Source organism: Manacus vitellinus, unplaced genomic scaffold (assembly GCF_001715985.3).
Source record: "Manacus vitellinus isolate BGI_N305 unplaced genomic scaffold, ASM171598v3 scaffold_6_pilon, whole genome shotgun sequence".
NCBI lineage: Eukaryota > Metazoa > Chordata > Aves > Passeriformes > Pipridae > Manacus > Manacus vitellinus.
Genome location: NW_021940750.1, coordinates 12,599,507 through 12,617,690, shown reverse-complemented (window position 1 = coordinate 12,617,690; position 18,184 = coordinate 12,599,507). Strand labels below are relative to the sequence as shown.

General features: G+C 44.7%; 1 protein-coding gene across 1 annotated transcript; it reads right to left on the bottom strand.

Moving 5' to 3' along the window:
- Nucleotides 1-15,001: 15,001 nt before the first annotated feature.
- LOC103758797 (outer dense fiber protein 3) lies at nucleotides 15,002-17,416 on the bottom strand. Its single transcript, XM_008925089.3, has 6 exons — nucleotides 16,870-17,416; nucleotides 16,549-16,749; nucleotides 16,265-16,366; nucleotides 15,790-15,911; nucleotides 15,226-15,363; nucleotides 15,002-15,114 (listed from the first exon to the last, which is right to left on the bottom strand). Exons 1-6 carry the CDS (start codon nucleotides 16,973-16,975, stop codon nucleotides 15,019-15,021), a joined length of 765 nt encoding a protein of 254 aa, XP_008923337.1. The 5' UTR covers nucleotides 16,976-17,416; the 3' UTR covers nucleotides 15,002-15,018.
- Between the last annotated feature and the right edge of the window lie 768 nt (nucleotides 17,417-18,184).

The following is an 18,184-nucleotide window of genomic DNA, read 5'->3' as shown; positions in this document are numbered from 1 at the left end:
ACTCTGGCAATCTTCCACTGAAGATGAACAAATATTACAGAGAACTTGCTACATGCCAGACAAATGGCCTTAGCCTAAAGTTCTGCCAGATGAATATGTTGTGTATTATAGATCTGAAATGCATTTGAAAGCCACAGCAAATATTGTGTTCTCATGATGTGCTTATGATCCTATTTACACAGCCTTGGGAAAAAGGTAACCATGGATTGGAACCACATAGTAGTATTACCACTATATCTCATCAACACTAAGGTTACCAGGACTGACTGAGACACACAAGTTAGGGATTTCTGAGTCTTAAAATACTACATCGAAAAGCTTCATCGTACTGTCCAAAATTCAGGCCTTCAGTAGAAAGAATGATGAGATTAATGAAAAAGATATCCAGATATTTTCCTTGGGTAATATATTATAAACATGAATGTGTATTTGCATAAGAAAAATGCTATAGAGATACAAACCTTGAGTTTCTTTTGCTTAACTGAATTTGAATCTTCCAGTGGTTTATTTTTGTTTGGTTTATTTTTTGAAAATGAAGAAGGCAGGTAGAAGGGCAACCAAACCTCTGTCCAAACCTTTCTAATTTATATAGTTTCATTCTCATCCCTAAGATAAACATCTTATGTGACAGGTGTGAAAGTCTTCATAGGAATTGGTGTAGCATCCTGAGGTTTATGAAAATAAGATGCTTCATGTACATCCCATAAAAAAAGAGCCCTTACACATTAACACAAAACTGTGAACTTCATGCTTTGCAATGAAAAAATAAACTTAATAAACTCCAATATAAATAAAAGAAAATTGACACAATACCATTTCACAGAGCATCAGTTGGGTCATACTTGATATGGAAAACAAGAACATATTTGAAATGTTGGATTAGCATGGCCCTAGGACAACTCTGTTACATGAAGTACTTTCAGTACGGGCGATCTAGCCCAAGATAGTGAAATATTCTGTCCTAAATCTGTGGCAGCCCTTTGGCAAACCCAGTCCAGAGCTGCAAATCCTGGAAACCTACATCCTGGTTTTGGTTAAACCACAACACCTGCAAAACTTGACAGGCAAACTGTAAAATCTAGATGTAGTGGGATACCTTGAGGCTACAACACATTACTAAACCAAACCTTTAAACCACCATTCTCTGGCTCTTAAATCAAATGACATGGTGTGTGTTTACAAAACCAAACTCTTTCCCTCTGTTCTACCATGACGATTTTTAATCCACCACAATGCCCAGCACACTTTCTGTTCCCTGCCTATTGTCATTCCAGCACCTTGCACAGATACTGACTAGGAAAGTGCAGTTGTCTTGGACTAAAACCATGCAAGGAATCTTGCTCACAATTAAAAAGCATGGATGATTGCTGAACAATGCCCAAACATGTGCTCCAGCCCTGTTTAATTTATTAGTATATGTAAGGTTAGAACCACAGAGAAGTCAGAGTTTCCAAAGCCTTCAATCTAGAAATGCTGCCTTGGGTCATGAGCATCTACATGATGTACATTCACAACCAGGTTCTCCACCCAGGCAGGAATGTCTTGCCACAATGCAGCAGCCCAGATGAGTTTACCAATACACTGCCAGTTATTCTGCTTTTGTTGTTGCAACCAGTCCTCCAGGGCATTTTCTGGCATCCATGAATTGGTATAAAGTATTGGTCATTTTTCACATTCAGCAATGTCTAAAGACCACTATATGGCTTTCGCCTCTGCAAACTGAGTCATTTCACCTTCTCCTTCAGCAGTTTCTATGACTTGACATAGAAGACTCCTTACAGCTGCTTTCCATCTCTGACGCTTCCTCAGAAGACAGCAGAATACATCAGTGAACAAGGCATATTGCCTCTCACTTTCTACTTACTTTTATGTAGTGGAGCTTCTTCAGCACATTACCTCCTCCTCTAGTGTCATTTCAGAATCTTTGCCTTCTGGCTAGTCCATCACCACTTCTAAGATTCCTGGATGACTGTGACTTCCTATCCAAGCTCAGTGTGTGATCAGCACAACCTACTTATTCCACATAGCATCAGTTGCATGGTATGTAGAGAAGACCCTCCCTTTGAACATCCAACCCAGCACAGGTAACCAGGTTGTCAGGAGGAGCTGGCACTTCTGAAACAACTCGAGCCCCTCCATAAGCTGCCAGTATCTTCTTTTCAGTTGGCATATAACAGATTTCAGATACTCTGTATTCCCAACTCCAAAAACTTAAGCGTCAACCTCGAATCTTCCCTGGTACTTTCTGCCGGAGGCTCCAGATAGGACCATTCTCCTGAGCTGCCGCATAGACCGCATTTTTTACATCTTACCCTGTTCAGACAGGGACCAAGGGCTACTGCATGAACTATTTCCTGATTTTTGTTCACAGACCTGGAATTGCTCAGGGTCCCATTTGAAATCATTCTTCTTCTGGGTCACTTGATAGAGAGGCCTTACAATCAGACTGCAATTTGTGATGCATGTTCTCCAAAATCCCAAAATGCCTAAGAAAGCTTGTACTTTTTTCTTCCTAGTTGGTAACAACATTTCTGTTACCTTGTTAATCACATCCACTGGGACCTGGTGACATCCATCTTGCCAATTTATTCCTAGAAACTGGATCTTCTGTGCAGGTCCCTTTATTTTATAACAAAACCAGCTTTCAGAAGGATTTGGGTTGTTTTCTTCCCTTTCTCAAAAACTTCTGTTATATTGCCTCACATGATGATATCATCAATGTATTGCAAGTTTTCCAGAGCTTCACCCTGTTCCACTACAGTCTGAATCAGTCCATGGCTGATGGTTGGGCTGAGGTTGGTTACAGGCATACTGAACATCCCTTCAAGTGAAAGCAAACTGTAGCCTGCACTCTGTCACCAAAGGGACTGAGAAAAACTCACTAGCAATATCAATGGTGGAACACCACTTGGTTGCCTTTGATTCCAGCTCATGTTGAAGTTCCAGTATGTCTGGTATGGCAGCACTCAGAAGCAGCATGACTTCATTCAGGCCATGATAATCTACTGTTAGTCTCCATTCCCTGTTAGATTTTCACACTGGCCATATAAGGCTATTAAAGGGTGAATGGGTCCTGCTGGTCACTCCTTGGGTCTCCAGTCAATGGATTACTTTATGGATGGGAATCACAGAGTCTCAGCTGATGAAATACTGCTCCTGTGGTAGCAATCTGCACCTGCTGTTTTCAACCTTCAGCAGCCCCACAACACAAGGGTCATCCAAGAGACCAGGCAAGGTAGACAACTGTTTAATTTTCTGTTTCCAGGGCAGGTATGCCAAAAATCCATTGATACCTTTTTGGGTCCTTGAAACATGGTCTCCTGAGACAGTCTGTGCCAAGGACGCACAGAGACTCTGGGCCAGTCACAAGAGGGTGCTTTTGCCCCTCATTCTCAATTAGGCTAATTTCAGGCTCCAATACAGTCAGCTGTTGGGATCCCCCTGTCACTCCAGAAATACAAATGGATTCTGCCTCTGCATAGCTTGATCGCATCAGGGTACACTGTACACTGATATCTACTTAAAGCCTTGTAATCTGCTGGAGCTGCTGTGCCAGGCCATTGAATCCACACAGTCCAGTAAACCCAGTCAGCTCTCTCCTTCACCTGGCTGGAGGTAGGGCCCCTCTAACACTGATCATAAGATTCTCCACTTAATTCCTGTAGAAATGGACTAAAACTTCTTTCCATAGAGTCACTAGTATAATCAACCCTTCCATTCTGCCTGGGAAACTTCCCACTGGAGACTCGAGCAGCAACTTTTCTAGAAGAACCTCCATTTGTGATTTTTTTTTCCCTGTAATTCTTGCACCTGTGTCTCTAGGGTGTTCCACAGACAAAACCATATGGTATCCCATGGTGTGAGCCTTCTACATCTTCTCTCTTGAGCAAAGGTTGCCTGCTGTCAATTGCTAAGATACAGGCCCATACAGGCAGGGAGAAGCACATATCCTCTCTGAACTGCTAGAACTCACAGGTCAGTTTATCTGGTAGTTCCTCCACAGTTAAGACAAGGGAAGAAGAAATATTGTCTTTATATTCACAGAGCTGACAAGCCACTTCATCCACTATTGGTGACACATCATCTTTCCACATTAATGTTGCCAATGTGTTGGCATGTGCCATTAGTGCACTCTGTACAAATTTCCACTAGATGGGTTGTAGGCATAGGACTTCTAGTTCTGTGGGTAATTGCGCATTGTCTGGGTCATAAGAAAGCACCTCTCACACACCTAATTCCAAGGTATTCAATACCTTTCTCTATTGCAGTCCATTGGCCTGGATGATAGAGAATATCTTCCTTACAAGGATACCTTTCCCACACACTTGACAGGAGTTACCTTCAGGGGCTAAGGGCGTGTGTGGCATCTGTTTGGCATGAACCCAGGTACTCACATGTATGTGCAGTAACTGAATTAGCTTTATTACCAAGAACAGCAGTTTAAATACAGAGCTCAAACTTTAACACGTGACCTTTCAACCAATGACATTAGAGCACCTCAATGTGCATCTGTACTAGAGTCCTAAAGAACTATAAGTCCCAGAATGCTTTGCAGTATACTTCCAGTAATATGAATCGTTACGGGCGTGTCTTTTTTCCCATTACTTTGTCAAGTGATCCCAGCTGCTTGGCTTCTTTACCCTCTAATTACAAACTGCTATCCCCCATTATTCCAGCATTGAAGCAGCCAGGCAGTAATACACTCACCTGGATGACAGCTAAAATCTTTTTATATCTCCTGCAACTCACTCAAGGATAGGGATCGAGTACTGGTTACCTCTTCTGTCTCTTCCTCCTATTCTTTGATGGCCCTTGTGATGGCCTTGGTAATGGCACTGAAAATGGCCCTTGTGGTAGCCCTGCTGCTTTGTCCTCTTCACCCTTTTCACCTTCCTTGACCTCTTGTCCTTCTTGTCCTCCATTACTACAGCTCTTTTGGTGTCTTTTGTAAGTATTCCTTCTGCTTCTGTACAGAGGCAACTGAAACCGGTACATGTTGGTTCTCTGGTTGAGCAACTGTCACCAGGGTTGGAGCAGCTGCAGGTCCTGCCTCTGCGGTTGTAGTAGCTGCAGTGTTTGTCACATTACTGTCAGATCCAGAGACCTTTTTTTTCCTCCTGAGAGCACTGAACAGTGTTGAATATGGCTTGATAGGCCTGAGCCAAGCCCCGGCATATTGCACATGTCTCTCTGGAATTGCCAGGGTGACAGCACACCTTTTCCAAATACATTACTAGTTTTTCTGGATTCTGCACTTGTTCAGAGGTGAGGTTCAAACACACTGGAGGTGCCCACTGCTCTAGGTACTTGCCCATAGTGTTCCACACACCCCACTACACAGAACTATTTGAGCCTTTGGGTAGATCTCTGGTGATGTTCTTAATTAATTGACTGTCTGACCATAAACAAGACCTGAACCATATGTTGTGACATGCTGGCTCCAAGCAAAAGGACCAGGCTAGTTTCAAGGGTATTCAAATGTTATTCAAAATCTTTAAAATTCTCAAATGCTCCTGTAATCAGCCTGGAGAAGGAAGGAAAGAAGGAAGGAAGAAAGATGTAGGAAGGTATCTCCCCCACAGGTTATCTCTCTGAGGAGAAAAGGTGTGATTAATTGTTCCCTGGATGACTCCCAAAGCACAGAGGTGCTTGCAATACTCAATACATACAGCAGGTTGGTTTCCCCAGCCAGTAACATTACCATATCATAAGCCGATACAAGAAAGTACCTACAGTAATAGTTTTATCCCAGGCCCTAGGGGCAATAACCATCACCACAGGGTACACATGCTGTAAACGTGGTATTACAGCTGTTACAGAAAACAACTCTGAGAACAAGCACAGTAATTGTGAGAGCAAAGAAATCAACATTGTAACCAATGTCTATTAAACCAGTACAATGAAAGTTTATAACAAATTTGTTTTAACACACTCTGGTCAGATCTGTATTTATCTCAACCCTGCTGACAACTAAGCACCACACAGCTGCTCACAAACTCCACACCCCACATCCCTCTCAGTGGAACAGAGAGGAGAATCAAAAGTAAAACTTGTAGGTTGAGATAACAATTTAATAATTGAAACAAAGAAAAATATAATAATAGTAGTAAATTAAAAGAGAGATAAAACTTAAGAAAAACAACCAATCAAGTGATGCACAATACAGTTGCTCACCACCCACAGTCCAATGCCAAACCCTGATTGATTTATTACTCATTTACATGCAATTCATCAATTCTTTCAATTTCAATTCAACATGCACCAATGTTTTATTTAGACAACTTCCATTAAGTATAAAAATTTTCTTAAGGTTTTGAAGGGCATCATGGCTTTTGGGAAGGAGGTTGTACAGACTGCAGTTCTAAGGTACCTGTCAATCGAAAGGCCAACACTTCTATTTTAGACACTCTTTAACTTTTTCACTGTCCATTTATAACAAGGAACTGAAGCTGTTGTCTGGGAAGTGATTTGTGACAAATAACTGAAGTAATGCTGTGTTCTTTGGTTGTGACAATTGTTATTTTTAGGGCTAAAGGGAGGAAGATAAAGTTTGCAGTTATTCTATTCTGAGACAGATTTCAGTTTAAACAGTGAAGCTGTAGTTCTATATAGATAATCCATTTTGCAGGTCTAAAAATAGCAAGCTGACATTAAGCAGATATTTTTAATTAATGTACATCAGTACTAAGAGCAGTACTAAGAGCATAAATTTGTGGACAGTCACATTCTTTGTAGAACGAAGGGGTCAATCAAGGAATGCGTGCATAAGCGTGCATGAGTGAAGCAAACCATATTCCTTCTTTTTATGTTGTTCCCGGGCTGGCACAGAGTTGCAGCACAGCATTGAGAAATTCGAAAAATGTGTGTTCTGTTAGTCCAGATTAATAGGCTGTTTTGAGATATTTACACCATGGTACTGTGACACCTGATGTTGAACTTCCCTCCTTCAGGGATGTTAAGAAACAGGAGGAAGAACAGAGGTGGTTTTTTGTTTCGTTTGGGTTGGGATTTTTTTAAAGGAATTCTTTTTCTGCATTTACTGACATTATCCCTGTAATTCAGGGGAGAACATTTACTTTCATGTGTCAGCCCAGCTGCAGAAATTCCCTGACTATAATCTGTTACCTGCTGTACTTCTATCTTTCAAGAAAGCAGCTTTTGCAGGAAGAAATGGCAGGTATTCTAAGGATGATATTTTTTTTATTCCTTCATTCAGGCAGAGAAATTAAAACATTTACCAATAAAGCTTATGCAATAAACAAAGATGGGAATTCCAAGCAATGTCTCTGAAAGCAAATAATTACTATTATCTGCTCATCTTTGAAATCAGATTATTCGTGGGAACATTATGCAGCTTAATGACAAAAAGAAATTGGAGGAGTGGGTCAAGAAACTCCTCCAGAATTTCAACACACCTGACTAGGTATGAAGGTGTATTACATGCATGTGTTTGTAGCTTAATGGTAGAAAAATCAGTTTCTTCTAGGAAGAGCTGAATTTAATAAGAATTCCTATTTTGCTTTGGGATAACATCTTTTATTGATTTAATCTCTTCCTGTACGTGCTCGCATCATATGAGATAGTTGTGGTTTTCATTTTACATTCAAGTCTACAGCATGATGAATAGTTATTGTCAGCTTTACTTCACCCTGACCAGTGGTTGCACCACTGGGGGTAGGCTAGGGTCAAGGAGATGGCCTCAAATAATCTACAATTTTCCTAACCCTATCCCCATCCTCTTTTCCTTAGAGCGTTCCTTTCTTTCTCTCCTTTTTTTTTTTTCTTATTTCTTTTAGTGCCCCATCTATCTTGCTGCTTACTGAAGCTGGAACTCTAACTAGGAATGACAGATCACTTGGTATGTCACACTTTATTGTCTGCTGCACTTTTTCCAGCATCTTCTTTCAAAACCATTACAATTATGAGGTATATGCTTCTAGTTTCTGTTTGAGAAAAGTCCTGCCTGTTTTATTAATTCAGGTATTTCCCTTTGGTTCAATGGCTTATTTACAGAGTAGTGGAATCCAGCTCTTCAAGTATTGACTCCATATGATTTATTACACAGTTGTGTTATTACTGTATTAATATATTTGTAAAACCTGGCCTTGATAGTATTTGATTGAGGCTGATTTTATCTGGAAGTTTTTGGCCAAGAATGTTACAGCTCTTCTCAGAATAAAAGTAGGTATAAATTCACTACATATAGCTATCGACAGTTTTCAATGAGAAACCTGGGACAAAAGCAGAAATGTAACATAAAGCATGGACAGGTAGGAAAGGGAGAGAATATTAGTTAAGGAACATGACTGGTTAAAGGAGATATATACTGGGAATTTGAGACTGGAAATTCAGAAGGGTAAGGCTTGAACTGTTTTGGTGGTAAGCTTGGGAGGAAATGAACAAATCATTGAGTGGGCTGGATAGGTAAGACAACAGTGCAAAGGGCTAAACTGTGGTAAAGTCTGAGCCCGGTGAGGACTATACTTCTTTTTATGCAGCCCAGGGTAAAATTGGCTTTCTAGGCTGCGTGCACACATTGCTGGCTCATATCTAATTTTTCATCCACCAGTATCCCTAAGTCCGTCTCCATAGGGCTGGTCTCGATCCATTCAGCACTCAGACTGTACTGAAACTGATGACTACTCCAATCCAGGTGTGGGAACTTGCACCTGGCCTTGTTGAACTTCATAAGGTTCACACTGGCCCACTTCTCAAGCCTGTTAAGGTACCTTTATATGGCACCTCTTCCCTCAAGTGTATCAGTTACATAAGCAGTGTTGCTTCGTGGCATAAAAAAGGGGATCTTCAAGTTTGGTTCCATAGAACTCATTACAGACAGACATAAAGCAGACTTAGTTTAAAGAGCACATTAGTCACTCTCAGGACTGAGATTTAAGGATGTACATGAACATAATAAACAATAACTTGCATACACACTGAAGAAATATTTTTTTTCTATATATATGTAAGCTGTGCCTAACCAGCAAACATCCTTGTCAGGCTCAAACAGCTTATGTAAAAAAGCTGAATATTAGAACAGAAGCAAAAGGGTTACTGGGAAATAAAAGAAAGATAATTGGCTAAACGTATCCCTGAGGCCTGTACCATAAGCACCACTATTTTATTGGATAAGTAAAATACCAGACCTTGTCCACTTGAGCTACCTGATGAACTATAGCTGCAATTCTAGCTGATAATCACTGCCTATAATGGTTTTGATACAGATTCTCTCTGCAGCCAATTGTTACAGAGATTAAAACTGTTGTGCAGCTAGTCACATTCCTGATTCTGAGGAACTCATTTGTTGCAGCTTTGGCCCAGACATGAGCGAAAACAGGCAAGGAGCTGTTTTAATTTATGCCACTGTCAGAGTCTCTCATGGTCTCTCTACCACTGGAGTTCCTCCCTGCCACAACCTTTCATGCTCTGACTAGGGATTTCCCATGCAAAAATATACATATGTGCAATGCACAGATGGTTTGCATATGCGCAGTAGGCTTAACATAGCTGATTTACTGTGTATGCACAGACCATCTGTGCAGCACATGTGCAGCAGGTCTAATGTGTACTGGACACATTGGACTTACTGTGCATGTGCTACACAGTTAATCTGCACACACACAGTAGCCACAGCTCTGACTGAGTTGCCAGACATCCAGATGGCCAGAGTCCTTAAATCCCTTCCAGAGAAAAAATGAGGATGAAATAAGGATGTTTGGGATTTTTTTTTCTGGTGTATATCTTAGCTTATCCTTTATCCCCAAATGTAGGAACATATTAAAGTGGATACACCACCTCATCATGTTTTAGTATAAAAAAGAAATCCCCTTAGACAGAGAACAATTCTCTCTGGTCATGTATGTCCAAAAAAAGGCTATAGAAGACAAAACAGAGCTGAGATTCTCCTCTATAAACTTTTACAGAACAAACATATCCATAACAAGTGAACTACACAGGCTTCTCTCAGAGAGAGCAGCCACTTCGGATTTTCTAACCATAAAAAACCTTTCATTATGGAAATTTTTTAATTATTCAAGTTAATGCTGAGACAACTCAGCAACACAAATCGATAGCATGTCACAGTCTCAAGAGGAGAGTTAGTTATTTCAGGCCAATCCTTGCCATTTGGCTGGTTGAGATTCAGTGTCTTAGAGCACACATGCTGCTTGCTTTCCCATCATTAAGACTAATATAATAACACTCTTGCTAATGTTTCTGACAAATTTCCCTTCGATAACTGTTCCCTAAAACTAAGATGCAAACTTAAACATGAAAATAACTTATCAGACTCACCAGCATTTTCAATAATTGCTAAACACACTGGCAGTTACAATGTATGGAGAATTTATCTATATTTACTTACCAGGGAGAAATTTGAAAACATTATATGTCTGTGGCTGGCATCCAGCTTTTCTTGTGTGCCTTGAGAGTGCACACAGGAAAGTCTGCTCAGTTTCTTCTGCATTCTAGGGAAAGGCCTCTCTTGCCTTTATTTGCATGCTTAAGCTCCCAAAGGTGGCACCACAGAGTTGTTCCTGAACGTTACCCTCAGCAGCAAATTCTGCTTACAAACATTAGGCCCAAATCACCCTCCCCAAGAAAAAACATAGATTAAGGGACCACTGAAAATAAGACATGAAGCAGAAATCTGAGGTGTTCAAATGTGAATTTGTATTATTGTGCGACCCAACAGTACAAGAACATATGGCTGTTGGATTAACAAAAAAATCATATTTTTTTTCCCCTCATTGCATGTTTCTGCCTTGCAGACCTCATCAAGGTCTGTTTGTTGTTTTTTCAAGGGCAAAACGTATTTAGGTGTCATACCCATAGGCACCATGTCATGCTGTGAGGTGCACCAAGGCCTTCTCTGCTCTGTGCTGAACCAGCCCCCGCCACACAGACAATCCTTGCCTCCTCTGAGCCCCTAAAGTTTGTCAGCCTATCTCTGGGACCCCAAAGAGGACATAGTGCTGAATGAGGCCTAATGGGTGCTGAGCAGAGGGGAACACCCTTGAGCCTTCTGTCTAGAGGAGAAAGATAGGAGAAGACCTGTCAGAGCAAGCTCCGTGTGTGGCACTGGGCCTGGCAGCGCTGCGGTGCCAGGCTGCTCCTTGCCAGCCCTACAAGCACTGCCTGAGCACACAGGAGACAGCTTGTTCTACAAACTTTCTGCTCCCTTCTCCACCATCCTTTCTCCTCCTCCTTCATCATCTACTACTTAATCTTCCTGCTGTTCTCCTCCTCTGCTTCTTCTTCATTTCTTCTGTAATAATAGTTTAAATTTCTTTCCCCTCTGGGCTACGGGGAGGCTCCACACTGGGCCCCTGTCAGGGAAGTTCCTTAGCAACTCTCCTGTTCTTCCCATAGGCTTTGTAGCCACCAACATGGATGGAGCCTGGGCTGGTACCTGAAGGCCTCATCATCCATGTGGCCACATCACCACCCTGGGATTCAAGTACATAATCCCTGAGATGACAGGTAAACCAAGAATCACAGGGGCAGGACTTGGGGCTGGAAAGAGTCACAGCGCATCTGTTGCTTCTACTGAGAAACCGTAGAAATTTCACACATTGCAAAGGGCCAAATGTCCCATTGCAGACAGCTGCTCTGCAGGTCCCCAGTACTACATCCATCCCTGCATCAACAAGAATAGGAAGGATGTGGATCCAGCACTACACATCTGCAGATGTCCCAAGATCAAGACCAATGCCACCCCTGGACCAAGTGAGTACCACTTCTCCAGCCTTTCTTCCAGAAAAGACAAGCACACTTTACTGTTGGGGGTACAAAATCTGTACAAACCAACAAATGCTGTCCACCGCTGCCTCAACATTGTTCCCAAAGAGCAGTGTCATCGACCTCATCTGTGAGTGCAGGTAGGACATGAGGACACACAAAAGTGGGGCTAGGGGATCACATATTAAGAGGACATCTTTTAAGTTCTGGGTACAGATATATACCTTATGCATCATCAGTGCAGGTACATGGGGACAGTCAAGGATATCCCCCTCCCCCACCCCATGATGTTCGGTTTACCTACTGTCTGGGGGAATTGAGTACTTGGGTCCCGGGCTGATGAACTGTTCCATGATGAGGATGTGTGAGCAACGAGACATGCACAGACACAGCACAGTCCTTTCTAGGCCAGTGGTGCCCAAGGACGCAAGTTGTTTGAAATAGGTTGAGTATGATCTGCAATGTGCAATTTCTGTTCAGGGAAATTTTAAAGCCTTTCATGCATTTATGGTTTTGTTAACACTAGGTAATAAAACCACACAAAATCAGACAAAAAGCCCACCATAAATGCAGATGACTGGGCACATGTGAACTGCAATATATTGCAATATGCCAAACACAGAGAGGCTCTCACCCTCTCTGGGTTGTGTGGCTCCCACTCTTGCACTCGGGACATCTCTTGTACCACGTGTGATGCAGGAATTTCATATATATGGACCACAGCAAGATTGCCTGTGTCAATCCATTTACTAAATACTAGTAAAGCAAAATTTCTTTTGTAAATTAAAAAAACAATTTCTAACATTTTCCTGTACCACAAAGGACTGCACATCCAGTATGTTAACCCAAGCTTCATTTCCCTCTGTGTGAGGCATTAGATTATATCATTGGGTCAGAACCAGCTTGGGGATGTGTGTGTGTGGAGGGGGGAGGGGTTGAGTGGAACCTCATGGAGGTGACATGGGACGCTATCCCTCATAGCAGGCCCCTGGAGCACACACAGAGAAACCCCAGAGCAGCTGCCAGTCAAAGGCAGCCTGGGAAAGCTTCAACACACCACACCTCCTGGAGCCCCTAACCCAGTCTCAGATTGTCAGGGACAGTGAGAACATTGCCCCTCACCTTGGTCTGGAGCCCCAGAATGGCCAGTGGGCTGGAGGTCCCACCTGAGACAGGGGGTGGCCATAAGGACAAGAGCAGATAAAACCAAAGGCATATGCTCTCCACACAGTCATGGCCCTGCTGTCTAGACATGTGAGAGCTGGACTTCCACAAGGATCCAGTGGTAGCTGTATTATAATCTTTCTCTCTCTCTTCTCTCCTTGCTTTTTCTTCTCTTTCTTTGCTCCTTGATGTTTTATGTATCTTAAAGTTAGTGGGATTTGATCTTGCTAAATTGTGAGGGTTGTGATGCACTGGGTCAGTACTTTGGTGGAATGCTTTGTTTGATTGTATGCTACCCTCTTGAACTTTTGCCAAGTTCTCGTATTTTCTCCCCTAAATTATCAGTAAAGACACTTACTGAGAAAAAGTGTGTGGCTTATTCTCTTTACGCTATCTCAAGGTATTAAAGAACCCTGTATATTTTTAAAAGTAAAACCCGCAGATGAGCTTGCAATTCTGGGGCTGGGGTGCTACATTCTGTCCGTCCTTTGCAATAGCAGCTTTTATTGTTTCTTACTATTCTAACTTTTTTTTGCTCTGCTCCTTTTAATTCACCTAGATCTTGATATAATTTTAGTTAAAATACTTCCATTAACCAAAGGCATTTCAACTCAAAGACAAGGGCACCCGAGAAGGAAAACATCTGCTCTGGGTTTCACTGTGAGGAGACACCGGCAGTAAAGGTCTTCCAAGGCCCATCTTCAGCAGGAGGGCAGGGGTGGAAAATAATGTGGAAAAGCTCGTCAATGGAGATAACGATGCGTGAAATGGACTCGGCTGGGGAAAATTAGTGTAATTTACTGCTATTTATTCAGATAGTGAGAAAATAAAAAAACTACCTGCCCACTCTCCTTTCCCCATGGGAGTTGCACCCCACCGCTGGCAGCTCCTGCCTGGAGCCATGCTCAGGCGCTGCCTGGGTCCACTCTAGCATGGGTTCCACTGTCACAGCTCCCTGAAAGACTGTGTCCCTCCTCCAGCAGTGCCCTCCAAAAGCTATGGGGGATGTCCGTTCACTGAGGACACAGTGGGGATTGAGTATCGCGATCCTGGGAACTTTGCTTATTGCCTCCCGCTGTCACACCTACCCTTCCGTCAGATGAATGGGCTCCCAGACACTGCTGGCACCATCTTCGGACTAACCATTCAGATGTTTGTGCAGCAGCCATATTGCCTAAGGGGCTCTGCTGTGGCTGGGCATTGGGCTGCCGTGGAACTGGCTGAGTGCAGCATGGGGCAGCCCCAGATCCTCCACACAGAGACCTGCTTGTGTCCCCATGCACAGATACCCAGTACAGCCCTTTCTAGTCAAGTGGTGCCTGAGGACAGGGATTTGGTCACTGGGCTGAGTCTGGAATGAACTGCTGACCATGAAGCTGGGACAGGCTCCTGCCTCGGAGGGCCTATGAGAACTGCCCGCTCCAATTCTCACCCCTTTGCCTAGAAACCAGGAGAGAATCGTTTTGTTATCACCACTTAGCCAGAAGGGAAGAACAGCTCCCCAGAGATGCAGTAGAATCCCATCGCTGGGGGCAATCAAGTTGCAGTTGGCTGGGTGCTAGATATTCTCCTCCGGGCTGCCTTTCTCACACAAAGGCTGGATGGACCTTCCAAGGTCCCTTGCCATCTGGGCTCTTGCATTTTCAGACTGAGTGTAATGATTCTTTCTCCATAGCTGTTGGTGTTCCGGCGACTTGCCTGTGGAAATGAGGCCCTGCCCGTGTCAAGAGGTGATGCAGAGCAGCTGTGTTTCTGGGTGCACCCTGGTGCGCAGATGCCACCCATGTGCACTGTAAAGGAGGATGCTGAGAAGGGCTGTGCCCTTGGGGGCCAACCTACACCTGTGGGATGTTTAGCCCTAGGATGAAAGCGTACAAGGTGGCGCTGGAATGCTTTCACAGCACAGTGCTTTGCTCTGGTCAGGTGAAACAGTGCTGTTGGAGGTGTCAGTCTTGCTCACTCTGTTACCTCACTGTTCTCCCCTCGCCCTCACCTTGCTGTGTTTTGGCTGAGGCATAGACATGAAAAGGAGAGAACCAATGGTCCCCACCCAAGCACACCCATGCATCCCTGCAGCAGAGGGTAAACAGAAAAGATCTTTGGAGGTATCTGGTTTTATTCAGGAGGCATCCGAGGTAATAAAGCAGCTTTGTAGAGGGAATGACGAAGTCCGAAAGTGTAAGCAGGTTCCCGGGCCTTGATCAGCGTCACCTGGAAGGGGAAAGTGTGAAAAAATAAGTGTGACAGTGATGCCTTGTTCTCCAGACTTGTCCTCAAGTGAAGGTCAACCAGCATAACACATTTGTGGACATGTTGCCTTACTTTTCCCACGCTGTAGTCTGCTGGCCCTGGACGCAGGGTCTTGTCAGTAAGTGTAGTTTTTAGTCCCATTGTGTACTTGGGAGCCCTCTTTTTGTAGACATCCAGTTCCACCTTGGAGAATGCCGCAGGACCTGGTGTCTGTAAGAGAAGCAGGGAGGTTGATGGGTAGAAAAAACAGTGTTGATTTTTGCCGAGCCCCCATGTGGGCTGCACTGCTCTAGGTGGCTGGATAGAGAAGTGGTGTGGGAGGCACAGAACCTTGGGAAGGAGGGCACCTCCTGTTCTCCTGCAGAGACAGATTTCCCAGAGGAGAAGGGAGATTGCTGTTAGTGCCAATGAGCTGTGCCCCACCAAAGCTGTTAGTGTTGGAAAGCGAGGGACTGCAGGTGTCAGTGTTGCTGGTAGGAGCAGAGAGCCCGGGGCCCCATGGCTTCTCAGGCTTTGCTGCAGGTGCAGGGAAGAGTGTGTTACACGGGGCTGCAGCAGCCACTGGAGCCCTGCTGCCCTAAAGAGAGCAGCTGAGCTTCCGCTGCTGCTGCAAGAGAGCAGAGAAGCACAGCTCACCTTGGCCAGGTCTTGAAAACAGCTGTTGTACATACTCTTCCATCTCATGGAGTAGCATGGCTCGGCATGGGTGTAGACTGTGTGGGGTCCCAGCAGCCTGGGAAGGGTGTAGGCGCCAGGACCTGGAAAGGGAATGGGAAGAGAGCATGGGTGAGTCCTGTGGGAAAGGGAGCAATACCTAGGTAGGAGAGAATCAGTCTACCAAACCAGCTCTGATAAGCAGGATGGGTATCCTGTCCCTCCTCCCAGTGACTCTGCCTTCTGTTGCACGTGGCATACATTGGCCATTCAAAGCCAGAGTGCTGGTTCTTCTGTGAGATGGGAGAAGTTGGTGCTCCTGGACAGCAAGAAGCTTGTCAAGAGCATGCTACATCCTGTCATCTAGGCTTCTTGCTAGGCCTGTTGAAGAAGCTGTGCAGCAGATGTTCTCTGGAGGACACATAGGCAGAGAGTCTGTTTCCCCAAGTTTCCATACCTGGTGTTTGGAGAGCATCACTGAGCTTGTGCCGGAAGACCATGGACTGTACTGGTGCATTAGAGTAGACATGTTTGTCAGCCTTTTCTGTGGAATAGTCACCTGAGAGAGAGGAAAAGCCGAGAAAAGCAGTGAAGCTGGATACCTAACTGCAAGCCAAAGAGGAGAGGTCAGGAGGAGGTGTTTGTTTCCTGTGTGGAACCCTCTGAAGCCCATTCAGAGGTGGTTTTGCGGCACAGGACAACAGTAAGGCCTGGAAGAAGGGCTGCAGAAACGGTACTCACTAGGTCCAGGGGTGACCTCAGACTTGGTTTTGGGACGTCCGGTCAGGTGTGCTGATGGAGGCACATATTTCCCAATCTTGGTGATGGAGGGATGGATGAAGTATCGAGGACCTGGAGAGCAGCTTTCTGCAACTAGACCTTTGGCCCCTCTAAATGTGTATGCAGGGGCTTTGTATCTGGTGGGATCGTGAGACGCATGACCTGGGAAAAAAAGCCTGTGAAAGGACATCTGCCTGCAACTGCACAATGAAAGGCAGTTTCTAAGTGGAAACAGCAGATGTGCTGTGCCTCCCCCACACCTCCCCATGATCGTTGGTTTACCTGTTGTCCCAGGGATCCAGTATTTAGGTCCTGGAGTGCTGAATTCTGCCAGAATGGGGCCACGTCGGGGATGAGGCCTCCAGGTGCCCACCCATGGTCCCTCCATGTTGGTGGCTACAAAAACTATGGGAAAAACAGGAGAGCTACCGAGGGGCTTCCCTGACAGGGCCCTGGTGTGGAGCTTTCCTGTAGCCCAGACGGGCAAAAAGGTGAAACTAACATCACAGAAAAATGTAAAGAAGTAGAGAAGTAGGAAAGTCAAGTAGCAAATAAAAGAGGAGGAGGGATGGGGGGAGCAGCAAGTCTGTAGCAAAAATGCAGAAAAACCTCCCTGCTGTGCCCACGGGCAGATTTTGCTGGCCTAGCACACAGCAGCCTAGGACCACGGTGTTTACACAGCAGCAAGATAGTCTCAGACACGTGTGCTCACAAACTTGCTTGCCTGGAGTTTGGCACTGGCTAGGTGGGATGTCCGGATATAACCAGCGAGGGACGCCAGGTCTTCGGTGTCCTCATAATCTATTGCTAGATGGATCCATCATCGGTGATGTGCATCACTAGGTGACATCACAAAAGGCCACCCTCACCCAATGAGGGCCATCATGGGGTGAGGCCCATTGTGATGTTGAGGATGGCTGTTCAGCTGTTTGTGCAGCAGCCATATGGCCTCCACTGTGGCTGGGCATGTGGCTGCTGTGGAACTGGCTGAGTGCAGCATGGGGCAGCCCCACCCAGATTCTCCACACAGAGACCTGCTTGTGTCCCCATGCACAGATACCCAGTACAGCCCTTTCTAGTCAAGTGGTGCCTGAGGACAGGGATTTGGTCACTGGGCTGAGTCTGGAATGAACTGCTGACCATGAAGCTGGGAGAGGCTCCTGCCTCGAAGAGTCTGTGAGAAGTGCCCACTCCAATTCCCACACCTTTCCCTAGCAATCCGAGGAGAATTGTTTTGGCATCACCACTTAGCCAGAAAGGAGGAACAGCTTCCCCAAGGACTGGAAGAGTTAAGCAGTCTTTACCTCAAACTTTGCACTTTTTTTGCTTTTGCCTTTCTATTCATTCCTCCATCCAGCTCTGGAGGGAAAGGAGTGAGTAAACTGCTAATGTGGCTTAGCTGCTGGTGAGGCTCAACCCCGAGCTTCTACCCATCTTTAAGCAACAGTGTAAGAACGGCCTTCCTCTGTGGTGAATAAATGTTGTGAGTTAGCCGTAACAACTGCTTGCTGTGCCTGCAGTCATTTGCAATGGGAGATCCCCTGAACTGAGCTGGGAAGCTGATAGTGTCCAAATCCCAGATTGTCCTTTGTATCTT